The sequence below is a fragment of the Tauraco erythrolophus genome, chromosome 21 (assembly GCF_009769465.1).
Source record: "Tauraco erythrolophus isolate bTauEry1 chromosome 21, bTauEry1.pri, whole genome shotgun sequence".
Lineage (NCBI taxonomy): Eukaryota > Metazoa > Chordata > Aves > Musophagiformes > Musophagidae > Tauraco > Tauraco erythrolophus.
Window position 1 is genome coordinate 3,691,893 of NC_141485.1, and position 17,392 is coordinate 3,709,284.

Here is a 17,392-nt window from a genome sequence, read left to right on the forward strand (position 1 = left end):
TGATGAAAGCTAAGGAGATGAGGCCACAGATTTATTACGCTTTTGTTTACGTGACTCCTGACCCTGAGCCCTGCCCTAACCCCCAAACCTGGTCCCTGACCCTTTTCATTTTCCTTTGATGTGAACCATCTTCAATTTTTTACAGTCTTTTACAGTTTTTTAGCTGAGGTTGGAAGGGACCTCTGGAGGTTGTCCACTCCAACCCCTGCTCAGAGCAGGGCCAACTATAGCAGGTTGCTTAGTGCTGTGCCTTGAAAAACTCCAAGGATGAAGAGTGCACCACCTCTCTTGGCAGTGTTTGACCACCCTCACAGTAAAAAAGGGGATTTTTCTCCATATATTCAATGTTTTTATGTTCATTTCAGCCTAATTTGAGAGAGTAAGATAATAATAAAGGTCCTGTGTTTTCTTGTGAAAAATGATGGCTGTCGAAGGACAATAATTTAAATTAGTGCCCTGAGGAAGGGAAAGGCTGATTTCTGTGCTCATCAGTGAAATGGTTGGTCTATTTAGGGTTTATTGGGAAGAAGACTCATGGAAGAAGAAATGGGAGGAAATGACAGTGATTAACTTAATTTTATGACGTGCTGCTGAGTGCCCTCTTACCCACCAGGTTGCCATCGCTTCACAAACTGATCTGGACTGGATCCTATCGATCCGTTTCCGCACAAGGCGTATCCTTCCTCTCGCCGCCTTCCACAGCGTTCAAGATTTAATTAGTTAAATTAAAAGCGCAGTTAAACCGCTGAAAACGGCTCCGTACGTGGGAAACACGTGCAGCGAAGATGCTGACACCCCGTCCCTGCGGCTGCACCGAGCGCAGCGCGGCCCCGCCCGCGCTCACCCCGACCCCTCCCCTCGGCACCGGCAAACCGGGACGGCGGGAAGCGCCGCCCCGGCCGGGCGGCAAGGCGCATGCGCAGTGCTGCGCGGCGCGGTGCGGCGGTGGGGCCCCGCCTCCCCGCAGCGGCCGCAGGGCGGGTCCGCGGGCGGAGGCGGCGCCGCGCTCCCCGCGAACATGGCCGGGGCCGGCGCGCAGGCTCTCCCTGGCGGCTCCTAACGCTTCTCGCCCCCGGGCAGCGCGGCGGGGAGAGCCTCCCCCCCGCCGCCCGAGCCGCGGCCATGGACGAGCAGAGCGTGGAGGTGAGCGGCCGGGCGGGCGGCCGTGGCGCTCGCGCTCCCTCAGGGAAGGCGCGAATGGCGGTGCGGGGGACGCGCTGCCTCCCCGGGGGCGCATCCCCCGGGCCGCGGGGGAGGCAGGCGGGGCGGCTGCGCCTGCCTCTCCGCGGGGGATGGCGAGCGGCGGGGCCGGGCCGACCGCCCTGAGCTGTTTGCGGGTCAGGGGGGCGCTGGCGGGGGGTGCCGGGGCTGCGGGGCCCTCGGCGGGGCCGCCTCTGTGCGTGAGGCCGAGCGGCACCGAGCCGCGAGCGGCCCGAGGCGGAAAACAGGTTGCGGCTGTGCGGGGACAGGGATGCGCGCAGCGGGGAGCGCGGCTCGGTGTGCGCTGGCGGGCTGGGCAGGAGGGAGGCAGAGATGGCGTTGGTAGGTGGCACGCGGTTCTTTTCACAAGGGCGCGTAGTGACAGGACAAGGGGCAATGGCTTTAAACTGGAAGAGGGAGATTTGGATTAGATATAAGGAAGAAATTCTTCACTCTGAGGGTGGTGAGGCGCTGGCACAGGTTGCCCAGAGAATGCCCCATCCCTGGAAGTGTTCCAGGCCGGGTTGGGTGAGGCTTTGGGCAACCTGGTGTAGTGGAGGCTGTCCCTGCCCATGGCAGGGGGGTTGGAACTGGATGATCTTTGAGGTCCTTTCCAACCTAAACCATTCTATGATTCTTTTGCATAGTTAAGATTAGAAAATAGGCTGGTGGAGCATCAAAGGTGCCTGTTCTGGAGGTGGGTGCAGACCCGGTGCTGACAGAACCTGTCTTGGCACGTGCGAAGGCACAGTGCTCCGTGGTGTACTGCCTGTAACCAGGGCAGTCTGCATTAACAGCAGCCAAACGGGAGAACAATTTCATTGTGTGATTTTTATGATTTCCTGTAAGTGCGTGTCTTGCATTTTAATGATTTGCAACCATTAAAGACGACACTACATATGGGATATACTGTGGTATCTGTAAATTGAAGATGTGTTTCAGTTTTGTGCTGATTTATAATTCCAGCTCTGTAGGGAAAAAATTAGCCCATCTGAAACATCTTCCAAAGTTCCATAGTTAAAGGTAGAAGGGATCTAACTCCTGTACGGTACAGAACGTAAAACGTTTATCAGTGAAAAATATATCGTTATGGAAACTAAACATTACCTGGTGTTTCAAAATATCTTTCTAATTTTGAGAATGGTGAGAAATGAGATGATTGTATTCTAGAACAAAATTCTTCTTTCTTCAAATGGGTAGATAAAAAATTATGTTAAATCACATTTTTATTGCCCAAGATTGATTAAATAGGATGTGAGAGAGTGTAGAAACTGTGATGCTAATGGTAGACCTTAAAAAGAATGTAAGTCTTACAGAAGTCAAAAAAAGTCCTGTCCAATTCAGCCCCTCTCGTTAGCATTCTGTATGATACATACACATCCCTGCCGTGCTTTTGAATTAGTTGGGTGCCAGTACACTGAAACTTGTGGGTTTAGAATCTGCAGGTGCAGCACAGTTTCTTCTGGCAGCTGTTCAATCCCATGTGAACATGAGCAGGAGTAATCTCTTGGCTACAGAAAGGCCCGCTTGGAAAAAGATAAACGAAACAAAGAAACTATTGCTGGGAGAAGAATACTGTTGTAAAATGGGTGCTAAGAGCTGGTGTGTGTAGGAGAAAACAGGGAGGAGAGCCACGGTGTTTGACTTAGTATCTTCCTCTGAGATGTGCTATCCGTAGCTGCGTGGAACGGAACTACGTTTATGAACGCTGGCACTCTGCCTGGAAAATAAATGCAACTCTGATATGTTTGAAGTGTGTGAATTAACAATAGAGATAATCTACCCTTTGCAGAGCATCGCTGAAGTATTCCGATGTTTTATTTGTATGGAGAAACTGCGTGATGCACGACTGTGTCCTCATTGCTCCAAGCTGTGCTGTTTCAGTTGTATTCGGGTGAGTTTGCTTATTATAGTTTATTCTTCTAAATGTATGATCTTATAATACATCCTTGCTTCTTTCTTTCTGTTTTTCCTGGAGTTCCAAGGATCCCTTTTTCCTGCTGTATGCTCTTTAGTTTCCCTTTCAAAATCTTTTATGACACCCTGAGGGAAAACTAGGCAGGCCATGTGTTACATTCAGTAGTGCTAATTATAGGGACTATATGGAATAATTGCTTTTAAGAAACAGACATATAATGATCCCTTTTTTAGCATCTTTTAAGAGTCAGTGATGCCTGTGTGGAAGAGAAAAGTTGGGAAAGGAAACAAATGCTGACTTTGCATCTGTCAATCTAAAGCACTGGAAGGTCATAGTATCACCTCTTGTCATCTTGGATACGTTTTCAAGTGCTTACCAAACGAGTATGATATGATCAGAGACGGGCTAAATCCTTCTTGAGGGAGTCTGGTATAGCAGGCTGGAGCAGCACCTGAAGTACCTCGGTCCATTGATTGAGGTGATGGTTACGGATGTGTGTAACACTTCAATTCCAAGTCCAGACGCTGTCGTGTGTTAGTGTAGTGGGAGAGGGTTCAGCTGAGGTTTTCAGACCTCGGGTAGTGTTTCCAGAAATCGGAGCGATCACCATTCGCTTTGGAAGCTCCGACAAGAACTGCAGGTGAAGGATTCGTGTTACATATGAAGAATGTTAGGTGACATATTGTTGCTGGGTGGTGAGAGATTATTCATGAGAATCTTTAAATGCAGTAGTGAGCTGACAAATCTAAGCGCTTCAGCTGCTGAGCTTTTACACTTGCAAGTTGTAGTGGGCAGATGAAGTTCTTCCCTCAGCTGCTTGTTGTTGGAGCTTTCTGGAAGAGGAACATTCAGAGAGTCCTTGTGGATTTGATCACTGAACTGCAGGTATCTGACTTGTGTATAAATAGCTCCAGTGGAAGCAATAAGTTACCTTGAAGACTAATAATTTAGACTCCAAAAAATATGCTGCTTGTATCTTTTGCTTTCTTTTGTAGAAGTTTAGTCTATAACTATGGGAATCTGTGCCAGGTCTGTGGTTTCTAATGGAATATTTGGTACCTCAAAACTCTCTGTATAATTTTAACTGAAGTGTCTTCGACATCTAAAGAAAAGGGGTTGCTTTGTTACTAAGATACAAATGGCCGCTTCTTCTGTGACTCAGTGGTTGAACAGTTAAATTACAAATCTGTTAAAAAAGGAAAAATATAGGAAGGCTGTAATAAAAAGAAGTAACTCCTAATTAATGATAGAATGTGTTTGCTTGAAGTGTCTTTCTTACAGTCTCTTTAAAAATGTTTTTCCTTTTTCTTTCATAGCGTTGGCTGACTGAACAAAGAGCTCAGTGCCCTCATTGTAGGTAAGATATTTTTAATATCAGAAATTAATTATCAGGAATTGGCTGTACTGTCCTGTTACGAGCAATCTTTTTTCAGTGCAGGTTGCACTAAATTTGTAAGCTTGAATTTTTTTTTTTTAAATTTTTTTTTTGAGACCTGCCTGCTGTTACTATAAAAATTTACCCTGGTATAATACTTACTCTAAAATACGTTCTAGTTTTGTGACAAGCTAAGCAAGATCTTTGTTCTTTCCTGTTACACTGTTGTTTTCAGTGCATGTAGTTGGTATAATAAGAGTAACTAGATGATATTAGAACTTTTTATATCCTTCTTGCAATAGTCAGCGTCCAGAAGCTTCAGTTTTCAGACTGAAATGTGTACTTTTTTTATACCTATAATTTGAGAGACATGCCTGATGTCTTGCAAATTTGTCTCAGAGGTAGCTGTAATGTGTTGTGTGTTGTTTTGTTTTGGTTTTTTTTAAAGCAATGCCCCACTCCATCCCCTCAAGCCCTGGCACCCCTCAGTGCTTCTAGTTCTTGAGTACTTATCGATTCTAGCTCTTAATAGACCAAAAATTGGAAGGTAGCATACTTTTTCCCCTAAGGGAAGGAAGGTATTTAAAAATAACTAACCAACCGTTTCTGCAGAACTCTTTTAATACTCAGCTTTTAAAGTATTTGATCAATAGCTCTAAAATCCTTATAAGGAGGTAAATATATCTACGTCTTACAAAGGGGATGATTGAAGCACTGCAATGGGGATGGTTGAATAATGTGAGAAATTCTAGAAGCACTGAGGAATGAAATTATTTGCCCAGTGTTATCCAGGAGCCTATCAAGAAATTTGGAAATAGTTCTTGGATTCCCCATGTAGCCATTCTCTATGTCACTGGAGAGTGATTCGTTGTGGTTCCCGCCTCCCCCCAGCCCCTAAATGAGCAAATTGACTTAAAACTTTATTTCCCCCCCTGGAGTAACTAGTACAGCTTCAGCTTTTTGCATGTGACTTTTCCAGTGGTGTAGAATTGATGAACTGAACTCACTTCGATGTGTCTCTTTCATCTCCTGGAGCTGAGTCCTTGCTCTAACTCTAGCAATGCTTCTTGCAGAGCCCCGCTGCAGCTACGAGAGCTCGTAAACTGTCGGTGGGCAGAAGAGGTCACACAACAGCTCGATACACTTCAGCTCTGCAATCTCACAAAGCACGAAGAAAATGAAAAAGACAAGTAAATGGAGCATTCTTCACCTAAAGCGTTTTGCAGTTTGCCTTATATGAGCGGGCTTTTAATTTCAGCTCATTATTAAAATCAGGGAACAAACTGTTAACTTTTACTTCCTTAAAAGCTAAATTATACTCACTGTCTGACTAGAAGTTGGGATTCATTTCTGTTGTGTAGCGGTATGTGAAAAGCTCTTCAGTGTCTTTGCCTAGAAAACCACTTCTGTTTCTAACTGGACTCAGTATAGTTTAAGTGGGAGATACAGGAAACGTGAGGGATAGCAATACCTGTTAAGGCTTAGCCCTTCTTCTTGACCACACCTCTGAAACGAGTCTTCTCTCGGTGGCATGTTCATTTGGGAGTCCCAGTAAGACTCTGGGTGCTGATTTGGTATCTCGGCACGTGAAAGCAGAGAAGCTGTTCTGAGAAGATGTCTTCTAGTCCCTTGTGAAAATGTAATTGATAAACCCAGACTGAGATCAAAGAAAAGATAATCAAGTCCCACAGAAAGCACTACTATTGCTATACCTGTCACATTACTGCTGTCCATACTCCTTCCTTGTCTTTGGAGCCTCCTGTATTTTCTCATGTATTCTCTTCCTGGGAGCAACTATCAGTACTTCTTCTCATGGTTTTATCCCATTACTAGTGCTATTAGTGTTTTAGGATATATTCTGGAGATTTGGAGAGGCAAAATGTGAGAGCCACCTTAAAAAAAAAATGGACAAGGACTAATTATGTGTTCTATAGCTGCCTTCTCCCCAAGTTCCTGAATCCTAATGGAGGGGCGAGAGGCAGGTATTTTAGGTCTGGCCTGGCCTGTGCTTGGTTTGTTGATTGGTGATGTTCCTGAAATTTTAAGAAATGACAGAGATCAGTCTGTCCAAAAAGCTTATGAGCCATTGCTCTGTGGTTACTTTAGGTTGCATATGATTAGGATTTTAATAATGTGAAATTATTAAATTCTGAGCTTGATTCATTGATGAAATCCTTTGTTTGATGGGTAGAAATCCAGTTTTAGTGATGTACTTTATCTCTGTGAAGTACTTCCTGAGAGAATATTAAGAGCAACATTTATTTTACAACAGGTTGTCACTGAATAGAAGTATTCTTCTTGCAAAACTATGCTGATGTTTTGTGCTTTGCTGTCAGTATCAGGTAGCAAAACAAGTGAAAATGTTAAAGTGAGTTTGCAGAAAATTCATAGCTATTTTCTGTTGACGATATGTGTGTTTTTGTTTAAGATGTGAAAATCATCATGAAAAACTTAGTGTTTTCTGCTGGACCTGCAAGAAGTGTATCTGCCACCAGTGTGCGTTGTGGGGAGGAATGGTAAGAAGAGACTTGCTTGCTTATATATGCAGGTGGTATGTTACAGTAAGACACTGCAAGCGTTGTGAGACAGAAATGCTTGTTAAAAAGTATTGTTATGGCTGTTGAATTGCCATGCAAATACTGCAGTTGTGTGTGTATTTATCATTTAATGTGAACATTGATTGCGAAAGGCGGTATCTTCTGTTTGGAACTAGAGAAGCAAAGTGAATTTTTTGCTGAAAGGAGGTCGGAATTACCTTCCTTATTGCAAACTTCCTGATGTCTTGGACAAACTGTAGATGGTGCTGAGAATTTTATGGGCGAAGGAAGAAGTCTTTCTCAAAGAATATAGATTACACCTACGTTATTTGAATGTCCTGGCCTGTGATCTTGAATATCTTCAAAGCTGGATTAGCAGCACAATCCACCACACTGTTTATTATCCTTTCAGTTGAATATTTCAAGGAGAGACTGCTGTCATAGTTTGGAAATATTATTGGCTAACAGTGTGCTGCCTTTGTTTGGGAAGGGTGTCTTAATAATAATAATAAAAAACCCACCACCCTTCTATCTTTATTTGATTCTTAGTTGCACAGTGAATGAAACAGTTTATTTTTGGAGGACTGTTGAAACTCCAAATAACTCTTGACAGGAAGCTTTGATGGTATGAAAGCCAAATTCATGACTTCTTTTGAAGGGAAGTGAAAGACAGACTTCCTACGTACAATCTGCTTTGGAACTTTTCCAAGATGAGTGATACACTAGGAGGCTTTCTTCCCCTCTCTTTCAGTAATTTAATAGGAGAGGAATAATTCAAGTTAAAGTGAGATGCTCTATTATTCCCCATCCCCCTCCTCCTTTTTCTTTTTTAACAGCACGGAGGACATACTTTTAAGCCACTGGCAGAAATCTATGAGCAGCATGTCACAAAAGTAAATGAGGAAGTGGCAAAGCTTAGGAGAAGACTCATGGAATTGATCAGTTTGGTGCAAGAAGTGGTAAGAAATCGATGCAAGATAATGTTACATTTTCCTGTAGCACACCCTTGTCAAAGGATAACTGTAAAGCGGGATATGGAAATATTACACCATTCCACGTGCTCCTGATGTTTTCAGTACCTGTGCAGATTCTCTGGAGCTAATCAGATTATTCCCTAGAGAGACGTTCTTATTTTTAGTTATACTCTTTTTATACGATGTGGAAAGATCAGCATATTCTCAATACTGGTTTTGTAGTTGCCAGACAGGAAAAGATGTGTTGGCCAACAGGGAGTTTCTATCTTGGTGTATGCTATCAAAAAGCTGGAGTTGCACAGTTCTTTGTAAGTGTTGACAAAAATAGGTCTTTCAAAGTGCAGTCTGCCCTTCTAAACAAGTATAAAAATGCCTGATTTTGATTGAGCTTATTTTCCTTTCTTTCGGAGAATAAATTACGAGTAATTTGTAATGGGCTGTAAAGCAGTTCACCTGTTGAGATTTGAAGCTTGTGTACCTCCTTTTTTTTTTTCCCTGTAGGAGTAGATGTGTTGGACAACCAAATACCAACATGTTCAGCTTTGGCAGTTTCAGTGGGAATTCCAACAATTCAATACAGTTTCTTGTGTTCTAGGAAGGATTATTTTTATGTTCTGCTGAATGCCGTTGCATTTATGGTGTAGTCTTTGTGCAAATAAATTAAGTTTTTTTTAAACAAGTTTCCATATGTTTTTTGTCTGTGCTGTTATTCAGGTAGCTGTTTGCCACGTGCAGTGGTAGGTTAGTGCTGCTTCAGCTCAAACGTGGCATATCAGCACGTGGGCTACTTGTAAGTATTCGTAAAATATTGAGAGGATTGTGCCCCTCACCTTCCAGGGTGAAGGATGCCATTTTTATCAAATTATTCTTGTTACCAAGAGAGTAACTCTTCTGTGCTGCTCGAGTTACAGAAGAGAAACTGACAGTTGTATTTACAAGTTTTGATACTAAATAATCCCCATATGGCAAATCTCTATGTAATGAGAAAACGTTGCTCAACTTTACTGTTAACCTTTGATCACCCAGCAGAGGGCACGCTCGTGTACTCGGTGAAAGTCAAAAGAGATTTACAACTGGCAACAGCCTGTAATGCAGCTCATCCGAAAACACCTTTCTTACTATTTTCTTATTCTAAACATGCAAGTTTCAGTAAAACTAGGATTTTTTTTTTTGTCTCCTCATAGAAAAACAGGGCTGGAGGGGTCTCTAGGGAGCACTAGGCATTTCTGGGATCTGAGAGAGTGAAGTCAATATGTAAATGAGTGAAAATGCAGAAGTGTGAAGGCTTTGGTTTTGTGCATGTTTTTTCCTGAACCCTGTTTCAGGAGAGGAACGTGGAGGCAGTGCGAAGCGCGAAGGATGAACGAGTTCGGGAAATCAGGAACGCAGTGGAGATGATGATTGCCCGGTTGGACACTCAGCTGAAGAATAAACTTATAACATTAATGGGTAGGTATTTGCCTGATCTGTTATGAGTAGGAGCAATATGTTAACAACGTGTACATCTATTGAGAAACTTTCTTGCCCTGGGAGCATGACTCCTTACACAGTTTATGCTATTAAGCAAGTTAACTGCTGACAGAGAACTACCTACAGCAAAGCTTTTCGTTAATTATGTAGTTACTGTGATACAGTTCTAAGTTGTTGGGTGTAAGTTGGTTATGTTCTGTTAGAAACTCCTGGATAATAACTTGGAGAACATTTCTGTCTAGTCAGAAGATGTTTAATACCTTTCACTTAAAATGTTTTTACACCGTCATTTGTGTTAGCCAAGAAGTCCATCTTTGTAATTCAACATCTTTGTGATACATACTCTTTTTATTGTAATTTTAAAAAATCAGAAGTCCGTATGAGATGTCTGGTGAGCAGCAGTTCAGATGCACACACACAGACAGCCTCGTCTGCACGTGAAGAACACGGTGTCTGGAATCAGAGCTGCTAGTTTGGTTCCTGACACTTTTGCTAACTGGAGACCGGTCACTTTAGCTCTCCTTTGGTGTAAACAGAGATGAGAAGACAGGTGGTACACTCACAGGTGTTGAAGCTTACCAAAGCAACTCTACTAAAAATTAAGTGTTGCTTTCAACGAGGAGGACAGAATGCTCCTCAGCTGACTGCAACTCTGTGCAGGCCTTGCTCAGCTGATTTTGCATCTGCACCTTGGTTGTTCCATATGCGCTTTCATTTCTGTAGTGCATCGACAGGAGCATGTACTGAAGGTGAACATCATCTGGGGATATGGGTTTCCTTAGACCCTTCTGAAATGTTACACTTAGGACGTTAGTTTTGCACGGTACGCAACAAATAGATCAAAGTACACAGACGCGTAGATCCTTGACTTTGTCTATGTACTCATCTCAAAAATAAAAGGCAATAAAATAGCTGTGCTGAAAATGTATTTCTGATGCTTGAAATCTTCACACAGCCACACACACACACCCCCCACCCTCCCCGCCCCGTGCCGAAGAAGATGTGAAGTGTTCATGCTTGGAAAATGTCTTTAGCTTTGCTAATGCTTGTGTTTATTCTCAGTTCACTTCCATTAAAAACAAAACAACACAGTAAATGTATATTAGCTATATTTCAAGTTCCTCTTCAAATTCATGTCAGTACTTTAAAATGCTTGCTTGAAGTTAAATCCAGGATTGGTACGTTCATACGTAGTTTGTGCCTATGTGGAATACAGTAATGAGTCACAAGATTTGTTTTAACATGTACTGATTAAAGATCAGTCTTAAAGCTGAGGTAGAATGTCTTACTTATTTGTATGTACAGGTTGACATTTTGTCCATGTAATGCCTTTTCTCTAAACTGCCAAATGTTCTTCAGGTATGTCATGTATGATGGAGACAAAGTAAATCCCCATGATAGAAAACAAAGGTTTTTGTGACTTAGTTTTTATTCTTTATGCTAGTTGAAATGCATAAACACATTTAAACATTGTTTGTTCTTTTTTATAAAAAAAACCCACTTAAATATCAAAGTCAATAGAAATGGTGGCTTTTAGGAGAAAAGTGTCCGCTAATAGAGGGGAGAGGCTTGTCTGGATGAGAGCAAATTCAGTGAAGTCAAACTTGCCTTTTTTTTTAATTTGTAAAAAAATAAGTACCTCAAGACAACGAACCAGCCATTTCTGGGACACAATGTTTCGATACTGTCTTAACCTCAAGTGAGTTCTTCACTGCAGCTCTAATTAAACACGTAGGCTTGCTTTTAAAATGCTTTCTCAATCAACCTTGGTATATTTAGAAATCCTTTACCTTAGTAGGTTCCAGGGCAGCTTCCAGGTAGAAAACAGTTAAAGCTCGGTTCCTTAAAATCCAGTGAGTATGTCTTTTTTTCTTTAAATGTGTCTTCTTTTCTTCAAACAGGTCAAAAGACGTCTCTTACTCAAGAAACTGAACTTCTGGAATCCCTGCTTCAAGAAGTAGAACATCAGGTGATTATGAAAAGAGCTGAAATGTTGTGTTACATAGATCCCTCCTCAGTCGGCCTTTCTTTTTATTTTATTTATTTTTAAGCTATTAATTGATGGATATTTCTTCAGGGTATCTTTCCATTTAAGTGGCCTTACGTTGTACAGTTTCTTCTTAAAATGAAGTATGTTTTCTAGAAATGATGACAAGTGTACTGTTACTTGAAAGACTAGTGCAGGGATTAACAGCAATATCATAAAAACTACAGGGTTATGTGTTTGTTTAAGGTAAGTTGCATTTAGACAGTATGAGTAGATTCTGTTAGTTCTGCCACTGCGTATGAGTAGTGGTAGCTATAAATGGACAATAAACAGAAATGTTCTGTTTCTCGTTGTTCTTTTGAGGGAAACTGAACTGGTTCTAGTTTTTTTTTATTCCTACCCACCTGTCTTTCAAAGATGACATGGTATCACTCTATTCATCTTGCTTGTAGCTATACAAGTTCAGCTTTTGTAAATGAGTTCTACAGAGCTTGATTGTACTTGCCCTGAACAATTTCTGCTTGCTCTGAGGAAATGGAAGGGTTTTCTTCTCCCTCCAAAAAGGAGGAAAAGCTTACTAACTAAAAAGTCGTGAGATGAGGCAGACATCTGACAACGGTGTAGGTCTCTGCTGCTTATTGAAAGTCATCATATATGTCTTTAATCAGGAGAGGCTTTGAATTTCGTATTCTTTTTGTGAAAGTAATAGAATTATTTGAAGAACTGTCCAGAATGTGACTTTTTAAAATGTACATATTAGTCTCATTTAAGCCTGACAAAGTTTGAAACGTAAGTCTAAAATATGTTTTTCCAATATTTAAGGTATAAATAAGAAGCAGAGTAGATTTGTCTCCTTTAGTAAAGAGATCTAGAAAATGCGGTGCTAGCTATTCAAGGAATATCTAACAGATGATGTTATTTTATTTCAGGTTTTAAAAAGCCCTTTGTTATTACACTGGTTTTGTAAGATATCTCAAATGAAGTGGGATTTTTGGCCTGCTATTTAAAACAATACAGGCTTTGTTTTGTTCAAATTTGGATGAACAAAAAAAAGTACAGTGCTTGTCAATACAGCAGTAAAGGAATAACTAAAATGTAAAAGAACTGTCTAATGTCAGAGGAGTTTGTATCGCTGTGTCGTGATGTATTTGAGCAAATTATCCCAATGCCTAATTAAGCATCCTTTCCAGATTGATTTACTTTGTTATTGGTGCCTAAACACAGTAGTACATGTGACTTGATATTCATCAGACTCCCTATATCTAATTTAGTGTAACGTAAGTGAAGTACATAGTAGTTGCTTCAACTTTTGTTGTAGAATTTCAGTCTTAAATATTCAGGACTTCCCAAATGGATTGCGCAGGCTTTGGAGTGAGACACAATTAGAATATCTATTTTAATTTCCTGGCAGAAATTTTAGAACACGTGACCATGGACTTCATAGGCAAATTCTTAGTCTGAAGAGCTGACAGTTTCAAGGGAAATACAGCCCAAACAAATGAAAAAAAAGGAAAAACAAACACCCTCGAAGCTTCGTTTTACATTGTATTGTGGGCAATCTTTCTGAAGCTCTGACAGACCTGCAATTTATTTGTTTTAAAACAAAAGTGGTCAAAACCTTTGGTTTCTACTAATGACATAAGGATATTTTTTCCCTTTTTGTTTTTTCCCTGTACAGTTGCGATCGTGCAGTAAGAGTGAGTTGATATCCAAAAGTTCAGAGATCCTGATGATGTTCCAGCAGGTTCATCGGAAGCCTATGGCCTCGTTTGTCACTACTCCTGTTCCCCCAGACTTCACAAGGTGAACACTGCGTTTCCTTTCTGTTGTAGTTTGAACTTGAAAGCCATCTTATAAAGCTTTGTTTTGCTTGTTGCTGTAGTGAAGGGGCATCATGCTTCCCAGCTATGTGAGCAGTGGCAGTGGTAATCGGAGGTAAACTTGGCATCTCTGGTTGAATTTGGGTCCAGGCTTATACACCGAAAAAGATAAACTGCTGAACTTACTCCTCTTAGTACTCTATGCCGCAAGCAAGCTTTTCCAGCAGGGCTTGTTTTATGTCTGTAGTCCCTGCTGGGGAGTCAGGACAGTGGGTTCCAGCTGACAATTTTTTTTCTCTTTTACACTTAGTTTACTGACTTGTCCTTTTTCTCTTATTATCGGGTCATTCAGTATATAATTGCAAGGCTGTCTTGAGATTCCTCTGCAGGTCACCTTAATTCAGAATATATAGCCAAAATCACTTCACAGCACAATTCTTCATAAAGTGGGTGCTGCTAGTGCTGGGTTCTGGGGAAGTCTGAGAGTTTAGGCTAGTTGGCTGAAAAGCATCTCCAAAAAATTGGAAGTAGGAGAAGTCTTAAAAGAATTCCTCAATTAATTTTGCGTCCTCTAGCAAAAATCGGTTTGGCTTGCTTTTAAGTGCAATCTCAAAACTATTTTCCTGACATGTTTTCTGAAAACAATCATTTAATGCCTCTCTGAGGAGAGTTTAAATCCGAATGTTCATTTGCCAATAGCAGTAAGGTACCTCCTGCTCTGAAACACAAACCATTTAGGCTTTGTGCTTTCAGCCATGCAATAGTTTCATCCTTCCTAGAACTACCAAGGAGCCTTACATTAAAAATTCACCTTGTTAAGAGATTACTAGCCATCGCAGGTAAAAGGGCAAATCCTCTTAAATACTTTTGGTTGCTCCTTCGTTACATAAAATACTTGGTTTATTGTGCGATATGACATGAAGGGGTACTGAGGAGAAGGCTTATAAATGGAATTTTCAGAAGTACTGGAATAACCCAGTGTAGTCCTAGTGAATTTCAGTGACTCTGATACCCAAATCATCTTAAATGCTTCTGAAGATTCCGAAAGTTGGGATATTTAATGTCGTGTTATTCCACTCTAATACATTTATTCCCTCCCAGTGAATTGGTTCCAGCCTATGACTCAACTACGTTTGTCTTGGAAAACTTCAGGTAAGAATGTATCTTAAATTACTGTGAATATTGGGAAGCTTTTTCTGTTTCTTCTGAACATGACTAGTATTCTTTAAAATGTGGAGTAGTCTCTACAGGAAACTGTTCGATACAAACTAAGCTATAGGAATTCAATCAAAAATCTCTTCTTCCCCAGGTGAACAATTAACCCTAGCTAAACAGTTAGCTGAAAAGATTTTTCCGTGGTAAAGGCAAACTACTTATTTTTCTTAACAAAGATTGAATAATTTTGCAAGGAATACATACATTTGTATGGACATTTTGCATGGGCCTCATATGCTGCTAGGTGCTTTGTGCAGCAAGAAGGATGATTTTGGAATGTGAGAGTGCAACTGTACGTGCAGCTTCCTGTTTCATGAAAGGTTTTGCTTTGTCCCAATAGCAAATGTTTTTTCTCCTTTCCCAATAGCACATTGCGTCAGCGAGCAGATCCTGTTTACAGTCCACCTCTTCAAGTGTCAGGACTTTGCTGGAGATTGAAAGTTTATCCAGTAAGTTATATTTTCAACTAGAGTTGTTGTCCCATCCAAAACACTTCACCAGCATTCTTGTGCTTCCCTTGTAAGGAAACATCAGTTAGTCTCTTCTTAGGTTGTATATAAAAAGCTGTATGAAAAGAACGTAATAAGGTTGTGGAGTTGATCACCAACCTTTGGAGTATTCCCTCTCTGCCTCCAGATATCCAGCACAAACATTCTCAGTGTAATTAGTCTGGTTAATTTAAAAGCAATTAAAAATGGGCCTCAGCAATATGCCATAGGAACTTTAATAGATATTTTTACGCTTTTTGTCTGCCTGAGTGTTTTTTGGAGATGTTTCTTGCGGAACTGAGTATAGAATAACTCAGCGTATTTATGTTTATGAATAAGTCATTGGGAAGTTGAGAGGAGGACAAGGTATTAGTTGAAAGGGAATCTGTTTTCCTGTGCAGCCAGTTCTCAAATGCTGACATTAAAACGTGTGTGTCGTACTGATGTCCTTCCAGTGCGCTGAACGTTGGGATTTCAGAAGCAATATCTTTGTCAGTGTTGGAATGTGAACCCACAAACTGTGATCTTTTTACAGTCCACTAGTCTGGTCAGTGCTTCCAGGAAGCTCTGGCTGCTGCTGCAGCTGTTTTTGGTGAAATGTGTGTTTCGTGGTGGAGTGCAAGTTTTGTTAGTGATTTACGTGGCATCTTCAGAGAACTGGATTAACCTGTTAAGCCCACACACGCACAGGATCGTGTTCCTGCAGTGCAGAAGTGGACCCCTGTGTAAGTTTTCAGGGTATTGTAAATTCAGGATTTGACTACATAAGGTGTGCTGTCAGAAGGCATTAAATCTATTTTTTAAATGGTAAGTTGAAATGTTTCTTCAACCTAGAGGGTTCAAGTTGAGCCATTCCTCATCCTTGATTAAGGTGAGTGTGATGGAGGTTTTGCTGTTATTTTTTTTCTTGATTTCTGGTGGTTCTAATATTGTTTCTTAGTTAATTGACCTAACTTTTTCCTGTTGCATGTTTTTGCTAAAGAAATTGCTCTCCTTTCAAAAATTAAGTAGCTTTGAAATGCAGCTGTATGCAAAATATTTCAGAACTAATGTTTAACCTGAGCTGTTTTCATGTTGAGAATTTGAGAAGAACTGGACTGTAATAAACTAAGTAGATTTTTATGAGCTTTTTTACTGCTTTTTCTGTATGTTAAATAAATGTTTTTCCGATACCTTGATAAGTGTTTGTCTATTTAGTCTTCCACTTAATTGAACCCCTAAAATGCTAATAGAGTAATTAAAGCTGTGTTTTGAGATTTATGTCTGAGATAACAGTACTAGACCGCACATGTGCTTCTCGATGCAAACTTCATGTTGATTCAAGTTCCAGTAAGAGTTCTAGGTCACAGGAGACTGAAAATCAAAACTGTAGCCTAAAAAGTAAACTACTGCTGCAAACTGGATTGGTTCAAGCTGTATTCTAAACTTCAAGGGTATATCAAGCGGTTTTGTTCTGTTTTTCTAGGTTTTGCTTTCTCTTTTTTAATCAATTCATCTCTCAATTTTATTTTATTTATTTCAAGGACGGAAACGGAGTAGTACGGGGCTACTACCTGTCTGTGTTCTTGGAGCTGTCTGCTGGATTGCCAGAGACATCCAAGTAAGCAAACCTGTAGTGAGAGCAGCTGTTGGGTTTGGTTTTGTGTGTTTTTTTTTTTCTGGTGGCAAAGCATCTGGAGAGGTTTGCAAAGAATGACCTCAGGTTCTGTAGTGTAGGTAGGGACTGATGGAGAGCCCTCTCGAAAGGAATAGTGAGACTTCTGTTGTCCATTGAGCTTTAAATTGTGCCCAAAGATAATATGTTAAAAGTTTTTCCTCAGTGCCTTTCTCGAGATGAAAAGCAAGCTGGCAAAACAACCGATAAGGGAATCTGTCTCTCCTGGTATTCGATCCTGGAGTTGGTTTACCACTCTGCTCCCTATTTCTGCTTTCCTCCCCCTCATACTGTTTATATAAGTGTTCAGTAAAAGTCTGAATGACCTCTTCAGCTGGGCTTGCAAGTATTGTATTCAGTAATTCTGCCATCTTTATTTTGGTATTAATACCTGTGATCTTCCCCTGTGTAGGTATGAGTACCGTGTGGAAATGGTTCACCAGTCCACCAATGATCCCACCAAAAACATAATTCGAGAGTTTGCCTCCGATTTTGAAGTTGGAGAATGCTGGGGTTACAACAGATTCTTTCGTTTAGACTTGCTAGCCAACGAAGGCTATTTAAACAGGCAAAATGACACTGTGATCCTGAGGTAAGACAGACAATGTAGTGGGACTCTTTCCTGCTATCATTTCACAAAGTATCACACCTACTACTGAAATAGGAAATAATTAAGTAGTTGAGTTTAAAATAATTGTGACATGTTTTGTCACAAATGGATTTCACTGTCAGAAGCTTTAAAGAAGAAAATGTG

The 17,392-nt window shown here is 40.9% G+C and overlaps 1 protein-coding gene across 8 annotated transcripts in view; it reads left to right on the top strand.

Moving 5' to 3' along the window:
- The first annotated feature begins 1,088 nt into the window (after positions 1-1,088).
- TRIM37 (tripartite motif containing 37) overlaps positions 1,089-17,392 on the top strand; it is a 30,140-nt gene continuing 13,836 nt past the window's right edge. For 6 of the 8 annotated variants that reach the window (XM_086624626.1, XM_086624624.1, XM_086624631.1 and 3 more), the window contains exons 1-13: positions 1,089-1,143; positions 2,993-3,094; positions 4,435-4,475; positions 5,567-5,683; positions 6,922-7,009; positions 7,867-7,989; positions 9,330-9,453; positions 11,376-11,443; positions 13,140-13,264; positions 14,383-14,433; positions 14,864-14,945; positions 16,508-16,584; positions 17,051-17,230. In XM_086624626.1, the coding sequence (XP_086480752.1) occupies positions 1,123-1,143; positions 2,993-3,094; positions 4,435-4,475; positions 5,567-5,683; positions 6,922-7,009; positions 7,867-7,989; positions 9,330-9,453; positions 11,376-11,443; positions 13,140-13,264; positions 14,383-14,433; positions 14,864-14,945; positions 16,508-16,584; positions 17,051-17,230 (1,199 nt within the window). In that variant the 5' untranslated portion in view covers positions 1,089-1,122. The remainder of the gene's footprint in view (positions 1,144-2,992; positions 3,095-4,434; positions 4,476-5,566; positions 5,684-6,921; positions 7,010-7,866; positions 7,990-9,329; positions 9,454-11,375; positions 11,444-13,139; positions 13,265-14,382; positions 14,434-14,863; positions 14,946-16,507; positions 16,585-17,050; positions 17,231-17,392) is intronic. The other 2 variants (XM_086624628.1, XM_086624629.1) reach the window with 2 other exon arrangements.